Source organism: Microtus oregoni, unplaced genomic scaffold, assembly GCF_018167655.1.
Source record: "Microtus oregoni isolate MIOR12 unplaced genomic scaffold, Mior012 000002F_ref0000024, whole genome shotgun sequence".
Classification (NCBI taxonomy): Eukaryota; Metazoa; Chordata; class Mammalia; order Rodentia; family Cricetidae; genus Microtus; species Microtus oregoni.
In genome coordinates this window covers 31,147,213-31,162,523 of record NW_024543061.1, presented here as the reverse complement: position 1 = coordinate 31,162,523, position 15,311 = coordinate 31,147,213, and the positions used below count along the sequence as shown (strand labels likewise).

At 41.7% G+C, this 15,311-nt stretch overlaps 2 protein-coding genes and 1 pseudogene across 2 annotated transcripts; all 3 read right to left on the bottom strand.

Annotated features, from left to right (window-relative positions):
• Positions 1-3,681: 3,681 nt before the first annotated feature.
• Positions 3,682-4,617, bottom strand: LOC121436093 (vomeronasal type-1 receptor 48-like). The gene has a single exon (XM_041635751.1). The coding sequence runs from the start codon at positions 4,615-4,617 to the stop codon at positions 3,682-3,684; it is 936 nt and encodes a 311-aa protein (XP_041491685.1).
• An 8,276-nt stretch (positions 4,618-12,893) lies between these two features.
• LOC121436088 lies at positions 12,894-13,587 on the bottom strand (annotated as a pseudogene).
• Positions 13,588-14,165: 578 nt separating this feature from the next.
• Positions 14,166-15,101, bottom strand: LOC121436083 (vomeronasal type-1 receptor 48-like). The gene has a single exon (XM_041635725.1). The coding sequence runs from the start codon at positions 15,099-15,101 to the stop codon at positions 14,166-14,168; it is 936 nt and encodes a 311-aa protein (XP_041491659.1).
• Positions 15,102-15,311: the final 210 nt, after the last annotated feature.

Here is a 15,311-nt window from a genome sequence, read left to right as displayed (position 1 = left end):
TCCCTCTGGTTAGAAGATAGTATTCCTGCCCCCCCCCCCATAAGTACCAGTGCTTACTCACAGGGCCAAGACTAACTGTGAAGGCCTATGAGAGAAGCACTGGTTGCCAGTTACTAAAAACAACCAGCTTCCAACTGCTTCTACCTCACTCCAGCTTCAGGGAATCTGGTGCCCTATTGTGGACTCTGTGTACATCTGCACACATGTGTGAACACACACACATACATATGCAATTATAAATAAACTAAGAATCTGGGCTGTTGAGATTGCTCAGCGGTTAAGAGCACTGCTGTTCTATCAGAGGTCATGAGTTAAATTTCCAGTAGCCTCATGGTAGCTCACAATTGTCTTTAGCTGTAGCCCCATGGCATCTGATACTTGTTTCTGATGTGCAGATGTACATGCATACAAGACATTCATTTACTGATGATACGTATATAAACAAAAACAAATAATCAGTTGGTTTTTGATCCTACTGCACGTACTGGCTTTGGGGGAGCCTAGGCAGTTTGGATGCTCACCTTACGAGACCTGGATAGAGGTGGGCGGTCCTTGGGCTTCCCACAGGTCAGGGAACCCTGATTGCTCTTCGAGCAGATGAGGGAGGGGGACTTGATCGGGGGAGGGGGAGGGAAATGGGAAGCGGTTGCGGGGAGGAGGCAGAAATCCTTAATAAATAAATAAACAAATAATCAGATAAAATAAAAATCTACTGAGAGTATGCTGTCCTAATTAAACAAGCAGAACACAGGGGGCTGGAGAGATGGCTCAGAGGTTAAGAGCATTGCCTGCTCTTCAAAAGGTCCTGAGTTCAATTCCCAGCAACCACATGGTGGCTCACAACCATCTGCAATAAAATCTGGTGCCCTCTTCTGGCCTGCAGGCATACACACAGATAGAATACTGTATACATAATAAAAAAATATTTAAAAAAGAAAACAAGCAGGACACAAAATATCCTGCTTTGCAAAAAAGGCTGTCGGATATGCTAGGGCTCTAGGCCAAAGATGGATGACCCAATATTACAGAGAAACTTTGGATGACTCTCCAGGCATCCAAATGACTGTTGTTTCAGTCATTACTAATATTTTTTGGAATTGGCCTGCTTGCACTTCCTGTTTACTCAGGTAATATTATTTCTTTCTCAGGTCTCTGAGGTAGTTGAAGACTAGATAGTTATAGTATCCTTGTTTATGAAGCTTAGACAAGAAATTCACTAAGGAAACATAAAGTATATAGGTTTGAGAGATAGTGAAAGTTAGTTTTGGATGGTAACACAAGTTTTGATAGAAATTAAATTATTTTTAGATTCACTAAGATAAGATAGATAATGGAGTATTTTCTCTGAATTTGTAATATGGATTAGACATTGTTGATGTAGTTATTGCCTGTTTATTTTGTATAAAGCTATCATACTTATTGTAAATAGTTTTTCTTATATTAGTTATATTCCTATTTTTTCTTTTAGGCAAAATGGGAAATGTAGTGACATTTTGTTTGTGTTTTAACAAATAAACTTTGCCTAAAGTTCAGAGTGCATAGAAAAGTAGACACTTCTTGAAGCCAAGAGCCATTTAGGTATTTTCTATTCACTGTCTTGTTCACACACCTGACTCTGAATTTTCTTTTTAAGAGGCTGCTTAGGAAAAATAGATGGAGCTAGAAAACATTTTGAGTGAGGTAACCCAGATACAGAAATACAATTATCACATGTACTCACTCACAGGTGGTTTTTAATCATAAAGCAAAGAAAACTAACCCACAAATCACAATCCCAGAGAACTAAGACAACAATGAGGACATTAATAGATCTAATCTACATGGGAAGTAGAAAAAGACAAGATCTCTTGAGTAAGTTGGAAACATGAGGTTCTTGGGGGAGGATTGAAATGGGGAGGGGAGAAGCAGGGAGGGGAGCTGAGAAAAGTATAGAGCTCAATAAAAAATCAATAAAAAGAAAAAAAGTTCAGAGTGCAGAGCTAAGCAATTAGCCACAGAGTCCAGGCAGAGGTGGTAAGCACATTTAATCCCTGATGTGGAATCTCCCTCTGTATACAATGAATATGTTTTCCTACCATTGGTAAATAAAGAAGCTGCTTTGGCTTATGGCAGGCAGAATATAGCTAAGTGGGAAATCTAAACTGAATGCATGGAGAAAGAAGGCAGAGTCAGATAGATACCATGTATCCACCGAAGAAGCAAGGTGTGAGGTAAAAAATACATGATCCTTTTAGTAAAATAATAAAAACAGATTAATTTAAAATGTAAGAACTTTCTAAGAATATACCCGAGCCATTGGCCAAACAGTGTTGTAATTAATATAGTTCTTTTTCTTTATTTTTTAAATTTATTTATTTATTAAGGATTTCTGCCTCGTCCCCACAACCACTTCCCATTCCCTCCCCCTCCCCCGATCAAGTCCCCCTCCCTCATCTGCTCGAAGAGCAATCAGGGTTCCCTGACCTGTGGGAAGCCCAAGGACTGCCCACCTCTATCCAGGTCTCGTAAGGTGAGCATTCAAACTGCCTAGGCTCCCACAAAGCCAGTACGTCCAGTAGGATCAAAAACCCACTGCAATTGTTCTTGAATTCTCAGTATTCCTCATTGTCCGCTATGTTCAGCTAGTCCGGATTTATCCCATGCTTTTTCAGACCTAGGCCAGCTGGCCTTGGTGAGATCCCAATAGAACATCCCCATTGTCTTAGTGTGTGGGTGCACCCCTCGTGGTCCTGAGTTCCTTGCTCGTGCTCCGTCTCCTTCTGCTCCTGATTTGGACCTTGAGATTTCTGTCCGGTGCTCCTGTGTGGGTCTCTGTCTCTGTCTCCTTTCATCGCCTGATGAAGGTTAATATTCCTGAGGATGCCTATGTGAGTGATTATTCGTATCTGGGTGTCTGGAAAACAGAAGTGCAATCTCCTTTCACAAATCCCAGCATTTCGGGTCTTATGCCTTTAATCCCAGGACGAGGAAGGTGGAGACAGGAGTGATATGGCTGGTTGGAGAAGGAAAATATAAGGCAGGAGAAGTCTGAGGGGCAGTGAAATTTGAGGTTTGATGAAGACAGATGCAGACTGGAGATGCAGTCTGACGACAGGATCGCCCCTTTGGTCTTAACATTGGTAGAGGTAAAAGAGCTCTCTAGTAGGGGGAGCAATGCTTCTCTGTTCTTCAGCATTAACCCCTATAAATGCCTCTGGGTTTTGATTACTGATACCAATTAGAATTCATGCTGCAGATGCACTTCTCTTTCCCTGTCTATCTTATCCATCTAGACAAATTCTCTCACTGATTGCAAATCCAGTCTCTTTACTAGCATAACCCGGGGATCCTCCTATCTGATTGTCCAGTTGCTATAGGTGCATATTCATGGCCAAACCCCATGTCTTTGTGTGAGCTTGGATAATGCATTCTGGTCATTGCTTTTGCATAGCAAGTCTTCTTAGCCACAAATTATCTCCTCAGCCTATAAATATGAAGTTTAACTAAACAGAAAAATGTTCATTTAAAAAACACAGTTCTGGAACCCTGAGGCAAGACTGGAAGTCTTCTATGAGTGAGTCACAGAGTGTGGTGTAAACTGAATTTTTGGGGGGAATTATTTGCCACAAAACATGTTAATAGAAATTTTTGAATCTGAATTAACATATCTCATTTTAAGGAAAATTACCCATCACTGAATAATCAAATACACACAGTTCTCTCAAACATGGACCATAAAAGGCCAAATATAACCTTTTCAGTGCTGATGAACACAAAAGGACTGACTGAGGCATAGCTATGGCCCACAAGCATCAGAATAAAATATAATATTCGATCATCTTTGAACATATGCCTTGAGAATATCATAAAGCTATCCAAGATGCACATGAGCACAAAGAAGCATAAGAGCAGCAGGATGGTCCGGGAGGCCCTTTGCTCTGGTGATACTTTTGGAGAAAAGCTGGTGATGTGAAGATGTTGGACCTGCTTTTTGTGTCTGCACAGGAGAATCAGCATGTACCCGCTGGAGAGGACCATGATACCCATAACGAAAACTTCCCTGAGAATGAACAATGTGGATATTATGTATTTCATTGGAAAGCTGAAATGTACAAGAGAGCAGGATTCAGTCATATAGAGTAGGTGCTCTGAGGTCACATTAGGGGTCTTAACCATGTAGATGAATAGGTAAGTGGAAATGGAAGAATAGACAGAACAAAGGGCAAACAAGGACCACAAGTTATGACATGGGGATAATTTTCTTTTGAACTTTGCTAAACAGGAGTTTCTGGGGCTGAGAGTGATGGCCTGGAGCACACTCAGCAAGCAGGTGGCACAAACAGAGAGACCCCTCAAAAATCTGTATAAGAAGAGAAGAGATTTACATGTGATGTCATCCCATCCTTGATGAAACATGAAAATATCAGTAGCTATGATGCTTGCAACCAGCAGCAACAGAAGGTGGATTACAGCCAAGAAGCCAATGGGCAAGTCAGTGAGTCTGGGCTTGTGCTCACTACTGAATGCGAGGACGTGGAAGAGGAGAAGGACACTGTTGCCTGAGATCCCAATGCTTATCTCAGAGAAGAAGGTGTTTCTAAAGTTAGTGTAAGTGTACAGGTTTCTGTTTTGATTCATCTTATGTGGTCAAGAAGCACAGAGTAAACCTTGTGGGAAAAAGCAAAAGACTCCTCATCTAAGACAGCCTTGGCCATGAATCTTAACCAATGCTATCACCTTGGGAATACATGACCAGTTGAGCTCAGTTCATCCTTCTCAATTGGAATCCTGTACATCAGCTCACCCCAACCTCAGAAGACTCCCGTTGTCCCTGTTGTTCTAGTGCTTTCCCAGTGTCATGTTTCTCTGTCCTTTGTGAGGCTCCCTTGCACATGGGCATTCATGGAAATCAACAACAGTGCATCACAGCACACACTGCCGTCCCCACAGCTGCAGTGAGAGCATCCCTATGAACTGTCCTGTTCACCCCTGCAGAGTTCTCATCGTCGGGGACACAAGCAGCTATTTTGTGGGAATATGAATTAGGAAGACTTCATAAACTAGAAATGCTACCTTCACTGGACAGAAATTCCATGGGCTTGACATGAACAGGGTCATTTATTTCATTGCCCTCGTTGTTCTGTTCCTTTACTACCAAATATTCTTTAAAGTTTTATTACAAATGTTGAGAATTGTGATCCCTAATAGACTACTTCAAATTCTCCCTGTGACCTGCCATTGTCACAGAGCATAGCTTTGAGGACTCTGAGGCTTAGTTCCAGTCACCTCCTCTAGATCATGTGGACAGCCATGTTTCTGTGTCTGGAATACTTTATGAGTGACATGCAAAAAAGTCTACACACCCATCATGAAGTGTGTCCAGCATATGATGGTCTCTGTGAAGTGTTGGCTGATGCCTTTCTCATGTATGCCTTATGCGTGTAGTATTGGAGAGTGAAGGCAGCTCTGTTAATGCCTGTTCAGCTCCATCCCTGCCTGAAATGAAAAAGACAGAAATGAGGGAAGAAAGCAAGGGCAATGTAACATCTGCACAAACCTCTACAGAGCTCCAATATGCTTTTCTTTTTTGAATCCTGCTGTTTCTCTGTTCACTGTGACCATGTTTCAGTACAAGCAAACTTTTGGACGCTATCAGATATTAGTCACACACAGGTTCTAATTTTTCCTCACATACTATGAGAATTCAGAATGACTCTATGTGAATTCAAACAAAACTACCATTACAGTAGCTTCAGGGTCATTCCATCATGTGGTTCCAGAGAAGGGAAAAGCACCAAAGCCAACATGAAAGGTGACCGAACTCCTTAGAATTCTGATATCATCTTTCCTGCAAGTGAGTGTTGTTATTTCTCCACACCCAAAGGTCATGAGTCTAAAATTTCTACTAGGAAGTTTGTCAAATGGTCTGCATGCAGATTGTTTCTAATAGAACACATGTGTTGGACTTCATGTAGCATCATCCATACAAAGCAGGTGATGCAACCAAGAACGACTTGTGTGGTGGTGCACGCTGGTGGGCTAGTCTTAAGGGGTAGAGACAGGAGGATCACAACTTTAGACAGTGGACATGAAAGCTTGATCCTGAGTCAATCCTAATATACATGGGAAGTAGAGAGAGAACCGACTCTACAGTGTTTTTCTAGCACACATGAGAGCACTAACATTTTATAGTTTGTCCAGTGAGATGGCATTGAGAGAAATGTCATTGTAAAATTAAAGTTATAGGATGATGCTATTGTATAATAATTTAGACCATGTGACCATAGCATTTGGTATTAAGGGAAAGAAAACATATTAAAATCCATAAACATACGTGTTTATTTAAGAATTCAGAATTGTGGTGAGTAATTGGTGAAAAAATTTTTAAAGACAATATCCAAATATAAAAATTCTATAGTATCACAAGAAGAGTTAATCGGTTAGCAGATAAATAGACTGGGTATTCTATATAGCAATAGAATCTTGGGTGAATAGTTAGATTAAATTATTTCCATTTAATAATGAATGTCCCAATAAAATATAAAGGTATTTCTCAGGTCTAAGTCAATGGGAGAGAAGGGAAGGAGGAGAAAGATCAATTTTCCCAAAGTAAAGAAAAGGAAAATAATTTTCTGCACACATGTATTGTGTTCAGAACGGATTCTCTTGTAATGATCCTGGGAAAATCACAGTGAAGTGGCAATAAAGGTTCTATGAGACTCCAAGTTCCATGTAACACACTGTCACAAGTCCATGATGACCTCTGTAGACTTACAGAATAGATGCTGAGTGTGCAAGCGTGTGTATGTATTTGTTTGTGTGTTGAAATACATGTAGTTCATGTTAAATAACACATTCACTGAAACACTCTAGCTAAAAAGAAAAAGTCTAGCTGGAATGGGCTGGGGAATTGCACCAAGGATAAGAGCAGTTGTTGAGGAAGCAGGAGATCTGAGTGTGGGTGTCAACAACCACATAAAAAGACAAAAAAGACTAGCATGGGAGCTGGACAGAAGGCTCAGCAGTTAAGAGCACATACTGCTCTCACAGGTAACTCAGCACTGGTTGCCAGTTACTGAAAACAACCAGCTTCCAACTGCTTCTAACTCACTCCAGCTTCAGGGAATCTGGTGCCCTATTGTGGACTCTGTGTACATCTGCACACATGTGTGAACACACACACACAAACACACATGCAATTATATTTAAACTAAAAATCTGGGCTGTAGAGATTGCTCAGCTGTTAAGAGCACTGCTGTTCTACTAGAGACCCTGACTTCAATGTCCAATATCCTCATCCTGGCTCACAACTGTCTTTAGCTGTAGCCCCATGGGATCTGATTCCTGTTTCTGATGTGCAGATGAACTTGCAGACAAAATATTCATTTACTGACAAAACATACATAAAGAAAACAAATAAGCAAATAAAATAAAAATCTAAAGTCAAGCTAATCTGAAACATACATTTTAGCCGTGGTATGAAGCATGTTATCACTATGGAATACCCAGGTTTTACTTAGCTCCTTTTAGTTCATGAAAAAAAATAAAGAGCAAAGAGAAGAGAGAAGTGAGAGAAAGAGAGGGGGACAGAGGGAACCTTTATTCTTATACAAATAACTCATTGTCAAACTCCTGTGTGCTATGTTTCATTACCTATAAAATCTCATGTTCACTGTCTCTTCAGGAACCACTGCCCTGAAACCTTAAGTTCTTCAGAAAGCAAGGCAGGTGCAGAGGCCTTGAATCCTCAGTGACATATTGACTTCAGCCAACCCTGCTTTGAAACAACAGGAAGAGCTTTTCTGGAGGTGGAATTCCACAGCACCAAGACAAAGTTCTCTTTTTTTCTACAAAGTACAGACCAAGGATGGGGACATGAATTCTTATAATAATGGGTACCAGTTTGTCAGGAGACACACAACTCCCTAAGTTACACACTACGTCCACATTTTGCAGGACACCCAATTGCATTGATTCAGTTACTACATCAAAGCATACATGGTGTCACAATCTCGACATATTACAAAGTAAGTCTTACAAGGAAAGGTGCAGCAGGCTTGGCTAATGTGTCACTGCTATAGAGAGCATTCTCAGAATTGTGCACGCTTCAGGAAACAAGCTACAGGGCCTCTCGTAGCGTGTCCTACCCTCTCAGATCAGGCACTTCAGTTTACATCTGCCCAGCTCAGCATGGTCTTTGTGGTCAGCAGACACAGCTGATATTCTATGACCCAGCAAGGTGATTTAAGAGGCACTTCTCAATATAGAACTGGAGAGGGAATATGCTGAGATGGCTCTGGGAAGGCCTCTTGTATCATGCAAAGAGAAATTGTTGGTGTTCTGAATATAAGCGCTTAAGTAACAGAGAAATGATGGGGCTTTGTGAAATAGGTACCATGACAGAGGCCACACTGGGGAAGAGAATGAAAAGGCTTAAAGGACAGAAGAGAAGAAAAAACCACACCTGGATGAAGAAATGTCCAGAAGAATCCTGAGCATTTTCTGCTAGAAACAGCTGTGAAGGCTTCAACTGCAAAGGGGAACAAAGCAAGAATCCCCTCCCTGTAGTGCACGGAGCCTGGAAGTCATAACTGTAGAAACCGCATCATTCTGAATTTACCCAAATCATAGACAATCTGAGGTCATTGACATCATTAAATAGTCCTCAAAAAGTGACCAGAGGTCAGGACAATGACCCGAACATGTCATCTCAAGGTAAGTGGAGAGTGGAAAGGAACAAAAAACCTTTGCAGTCCCCAGTGCATGCTGGGTGCCTACTGTATCCAGGGAGAAGACAGTCAGGAGTAATGGCTGCTTCCTCCTTTATATACATATACCGCCCACCCATCATCTGGTGCTGAAAGCAAATAGAGCATGGTTTATGTCAGGGATGAGGGATACCTGTCCACCCTTATTTTTATGGAATATGCCCTTGATTTTGCCATCTTCATACAGCTCACCTCTGCTGTTTTTATCTAGATTTAAATCTTCTGCTTTAGCCAGTGCTCTCACTCTTTGCCCTCTATGGCTAATTCCTGTCAACTAGCCACTGGTTCCACATCCTGACTTCAGGTTTTCATTTAATTAACACAATCTCAGGTTTATAATGTGATCAAAGTCCTGCATTGCACCCTTAGCATGTGATCATCATTCTCACCCCTGCTGTAAGAATATACAAAATGCATGGGGTGGTCTGGAAAGGGAAACTGCTCCTGCCTCCTACATGTGGGCTTAGGAGAAGGTGAGGCCAGTATCCTCTGTGTGTAGCACAGTTCAACCTGTAAAGTTGGAGCTATACTAGAGAGATGGTTGGTGTATCAAGACAGGCAAACCATCACCAAGCAGATACCAGCTCTGTGTTCAAACTGGCCATGAAGTAAATCAACATGAGTAATAGGATGAGCAAAATGACTAAGAAATGACAGCTATTTTTGCAAAACTGGTGAAATTAACCTTAATATAGATTTTTGTAATTGAAATGATTACAGGCCTTCCCAGGACTCAAGCTTGCAGCCAGAATGTTCACTAAGTGTTTGCATACTCCTCCAGAAACTGAAGTAGGGCAGCTTTCCTTTAGAGTGAGAGAGAGAACTCTGTGGAGCCTGGCGACAGATGCCACTCTCAGCTCTGGCAAACTCACATGGGCTGCAGAAGAACCTGCCGTCCTGACCCTCCCCACACCGCAGTCAAAGCTGAGACTGGCTTTCTCCCTAAGTGGCTTTGCCCTCCTTGTCACATGCACTGTGAGTAACAGTAAAAGTATGGAGGATTGAGTTTATCTCTAGAAAGATGCAGTTTGAAAAATATGAAAGCTATGCAAAGAGCAAAGGAAATGAATGAGATAGTCTGTCCCATCAGCTTCTCTGAAGAGAAGAAGGACCATGAATTTCTCCTATCAGCGGAATTGGAAGTGATTTTTATTTCAGTTAATAGAACATAAAGATTGTTTCCCCCAAGCTCTGCACTTACCAGTTCCTGGTTCCTCAGGGTCCAGAGAGATCATCATATTCTCTCTGTGCTGTATAGTTAGTTGTCTGCAGTTTCTCCATGGTCTCCTCCACTGACATTTCTTAACTTCTAAAGTCTGGGCAGGGACCAACACCACCAGTTGGCAACTTCTGAAGGTGAACTGAGGAAGAAAAATATATGAAAAATCTTGGTTATATACTTTGTTGTAGTGAGACAATATTCTCTAAGAGATGAAATTGGGGATAGACTCATTTCAAAAGATCCTGAAATTATTTTTAAATACCCTATCTACAGAAGTCACTTATAATACTCATATTTGGGATATGACAACCACACATGCTAAGAGGGTTTAATTGAAATGTAAAAAGAAAACATTGATTCTCTTATTTTACATATAAAGTGCACACATGGAACATGAATGCTGACACAGCTAGTCAATCTGAAATTTTACAATCAAAAAAGGAATACAGGCTTAAGATTAATGCAATGTAATTGGGAGATTCTAAATTACAGAGACAAACATCCTTCACTGCAAATCCCTCATTTGTGCAGTACACAGTCCCCTGTGCTGAGGGGCTGCCAGAGCTCAGCATCTCCTGCAGATGCTGAAAACCTCCCTGAACCCACTGCTCTTCCTCTACAGCCTGCTTAGGTCCCGAACACCTTCCGAGTCTGCACTGTGTGCAGAGCACTTACCCAGATGGACATGACAGGGGAGGTCTCTGCCTGAGGAGATCTGCACAGACTTGGGTTACTGGTGCCTTATTGCCTCTCTGAAACCTGCAATTCTAATGCCTGTGTGTGACTAAGATCCCGTTGGGGCCCTGAGGAACATGGCATCCCTGGTGGGAATTTTGTCTGTCTGTTAGTTTTACTCCATTGCATCCTAGAAAACATCAAACTGAGGTGGTGGGGCGGGTGCTGGGCTCAAACTTTCCCCATAAACTCCCATGACACATCTGTCAGAGGAGTGCCAGGGTCACATCACATAGGCGACCAAACTTGGCTCATTTTTAACCTCACAGGTAATTGGTCTCTACCAATTTCAGACTTTTTAATTTCTCTGCTTTAGCATGAGGGGTTTGGATGCTCCCATGAGTTGTCTGTGACTCTGAAATTCCCATACCTTTCCACAAAGCTCTTAGCATTTCCATTCCATCTGACACTCAGTGTCGGTGCTGCTCTGGTGTGGGATTGGGGTGTCTCATTGTGTGTTTCATGCTCTTCACCCAGGGGCATCAAGCAATACTAAACCTTTCCCTTGCATGTTGTACATATGTTTATTTTGGAATTTTTAATAAAAATATTCTTTCTTTTTGTTTTTGGTGTTGTAGCGTTGTGTGTTGGCTTAGACGCACTCCTGTCTCTCATGCTGTCTTTGCTCTCACCTCCCTCCTGTTTCCGCTTCAGGGCTACAGACTTGAGCCACCAGGACCCTCTGCTCACGTGTTTTATGCATCTTACTGCTGTGTGGTTTCTTTCTAGTCAACCACACTCTTGATATGTTAAATGTTCTCTCGCATCACCTTGCTAAACACCATTCTGTCAGGTAACATGCAGGGCTAGTCCAGACACTATGACTTACTCAAAGTGTACACAGGATATGGAACAGACCTCCGGTCTTTCTCTTCCCACTCAACTCTAGGTGTGAATGGGTTCTTGTTCTTGACAATGCCTCACATTTTTGCTGGGTGAATTGTGCCTCTGAGTGTGTGCTAAGCAGTGTAAATTGTATCACTGAGTGTATGTTCACTTGTGTGAAGTGTGCCTCTGAGAGGCTTATGAAATGTTTGGGTAAGTGTGTTCATCTGTGTGAAGTGTGCCTCTAAGTGTGTTTAGTTATGTGAACTGTGGCTAAGTGTGTTGATCTGTGTAAAGCATTCCTCTGAGTGTGTTCAGCTGTGTGTCTTTTTGCGGTCCCCTGCACGAAGTGTGTCTCGGAAGAGGTCCAGGATACAAATATGTAGACGCACTGGAATCTGACAGTTCTCGCTGACTTGTATTGATGTTGCAGCTGAGTCATTATCTATATCTAATTAACTATTTAAATTTGCATGTTTTAACCCCATAAAAAGTACTTTGTCTTTTGTCTCTATGAATTTGACTCCTTGAAGCTCTGTCTTTTGTTAATAATTCACTGAGATGTGGACTCCTGTCTCTCACTGGCATGGTAAGATGTTGAAGCTGTTCCTCGTGTACCAAAACTAACATTCTTTAGCATTGGGAGGCCATGTCCTGGCACCTCTAGACAGTGGCTTTCCTACCTTTGACTATGACTATTTTAAATCCAGTTATATGAGCATCATTGTGCAAATAACAGTATGGTCATCTGCATATAGTTTTTTTCTCCTTGTGGTTGTGTTCTTGATCATGTAATAATTTATTCTCAAAACAACATGTGGTTATGTAGCTTTTCAAAATATAAACAACTGCAGCAACTGAATTATTGAAGCTGTCATAAGCTCTCACGTGTTTAAAGTACTGGGCAGTGCCAGAGAGATGGCTCAGCAGGCGAGGAGACTGCTTCCTAGAACACTCAAATTTGATTGACTTCTCCTACATTCCCATAACCCTAGTTCCAGAGTATCTGATAACTATGACCTTATGGGCATCTGCATCCATGTGGACACACACACACACACACGCACACACACAGTTAAAACTTAAAAAAAAAATTTTTGTTTGCTAACTCAGGTCAAGTGAGAATCACCTCACAGGTCTCCTTGAAAAACCCATGGAGAAATAAAACTTCACATGATATCTGAGGGCTAGGCAGTTAATTTTCTTTATGTAACCTACCTTCCACACATAGCAAACAGATTCAACAGAAAAATGATGACTTTATATTTTAATTTAAGTCACAGATTGTTCCCACCATGCCACAATTCGCAGCTCTGATGACAGCATATTGTTTATATTAAGAGATCATACCCATCACTGAATAATCAAATATTTATTGTCCTCCCACACATTGATCTCAAAAGATTAATCATACGCTTTTCAGTACTAATCAGCACAAAAGGACTGACTGTGGCATAGCTATGGGACACAAGAATCTGGATACAGTAGAATATTGAGTCATCCCTGAACTTCATTCTTGAGTGGAAGATAACAATGTCCAAAATGTAGAAAACCACGAAGAAGCTCATGAGCAGCAGGATGGTCCGGGTGGTCCTTAGCTCCGGAGATGCTTTTGGAGAGAGGCTGGAGCTGTGAAGATTCTGGAACAGCTTCTTGTGCCTGCACAGGAGAGTCAGCATGTACCCACTGGAAAGGACTTGAGACTAATAAGAAAGGCTTCCCTGAGTACCAGAGGTGTGGAAAATGTACTTCCAATTACATAATTCATATAAAAGATACTAGAATTTGGTACCATACATATAGTTACCAAAGATCAAAATGTGTGTGGCCGTAATAGGCACTAAGAGGTGATTGCCAATGGCCTACAGGAGACACTCATGGATAGAAGAGCAATGAGATGGGATAGGAAGATTTGTGCATGACCTTTGCTAAGCAAGAGCTTCTGGGACTGAGGATGACAGCCTGGAGGACACCCAACAGGCAGGTTGAACACAGGGAGAGACAGGTAAAAATTCTGTAGAAGTAGACAAGAAATTTAACTATAATGTTCTTATCCATGCCAGGAAATAAAAATGTCTGTAGCTATGACTGCGGTGTTCAGAAGCAATAATATGTGGATTAGGGCCAAGAGATCAGTGGGCAGGTTATCAATTACTTGGATGCCATTTTGTTGATTCAAGTATAAATACTTTACAAAGAATTTTGATTATGCTTGCCTCTGTAGTAAAGTCTGTGGTTTGGTGAAGACAGAGGCAGTCTGGGGATGCAGTCTGAGGGCAGGATCACTCCTTCAGTTTGAGTACTGGTAGAGGTAAAAGAGCTCTCTAATGACTGGCACCCTGCTTCTCTGGTCTTCAGCATTAACCCCTATATACGCCTCTGGGTTTATATTATTAATACCAATTAGAATTCATACTGCAGGTGTTCTTCTCTTTCCCTGACTTTCTTATCCGTCTAGACGAATTCTCTCACTAACACCACAACCAGACTATTGAGTACCAGGACCCAAGGATCCTCCTATCTCTATATCCTGTTGTTATAGGTGCCTATGCATGGCCAAAGCCCACTTCTTTGTGTAAGCTGCAATAATATACTCTGGTCATTGCTTTTGCATAGCAAGTCTTTTTACCCACAAATCAAATAGTCACTGTCCCCTCACACGTGGACAAGAAAAGGCCAATGATATCCTTTTCAGTGCTAATGAACACAAAAGGACTGACTGAGGCATAGCTATGGCTCACAAACATCAGGATAAGGTAGAATATTGGATCATCTTTGAACATATGCCTTGAGAATATCATAATGCTTTCCAAGATACACATGAGCACAAAGAAGCACAAGAGCAGCAGGATGGTCCGGGAGGCCCTTTGCTCTGGTGATACTTTTGGAGAAAAGCTGGTGATGTGAAGATCCTGGACCTGCTTCTTGTGGCTGCACAGCAGAATCAGCATGTACCCGCTGGAGAGGACCATGATACCCAAAACTAAAACGTCCCTGAAGATGAACAATGTGGACATTATGTATTTCATTGGGAAACTGAAACGTATAAGGGAGCAGGATTCAGTCATATAGAGTAGGTGCTCTGAGGTCACATTAGGGGTCTTAACCATGTAGATGAATAGGTAAGTGGAAATAGAAGAATAGACAGAAAAAAGGGCAAACAAGGACCACAAGTTATGACATGGGGATAATTTTCTTTTGAACTTTGCTAAACAGGAGTTTCTGGGGCTGAGAGTGATGGCCTGGAGCACACTCAGCAAGCAGGTGGCACAAACAGAGAGACCCCTCAAAAATCTGTATAAGAAGAGAAGAGATTTACATGTGATGTCATCCCATCCTTGATGAAACATGAAAATATCAGTAGCTATGATGCTCGCAACCAGCAGCATCAGAAGGTGGATTACAGCCAAGAAGCCAATGGGCAAGTCAGTGAGTCTGGGCTTGTGCTCACTACTGAATGCGAGGACGTGGAAGAGGAGAAGGACACTGTTGCCTGAGATCCCAATGCTTATCTCAGAGAAGACCGTGTTTCTAAAGTTAGTGTAAGTGTACAGGTTTCTGTTTTGAATCATCTTATGTGGTCAAGAAGCACAGAGTAAACCTTGTGGGAAAAAGCAAGAGACTCCTCATCTAAGACAGCCTTGGCCATGATTCTGAACCAATGCTATCACCTTGGGAATACATGACCAGTTGAGCTCAATTCATGCTTCTCCATTGGAAATCTCTTTTTGTCAGCTACCCCAGCCTCAGAAGATACCCGTTTTCCTCATTGTCCTAGTGCT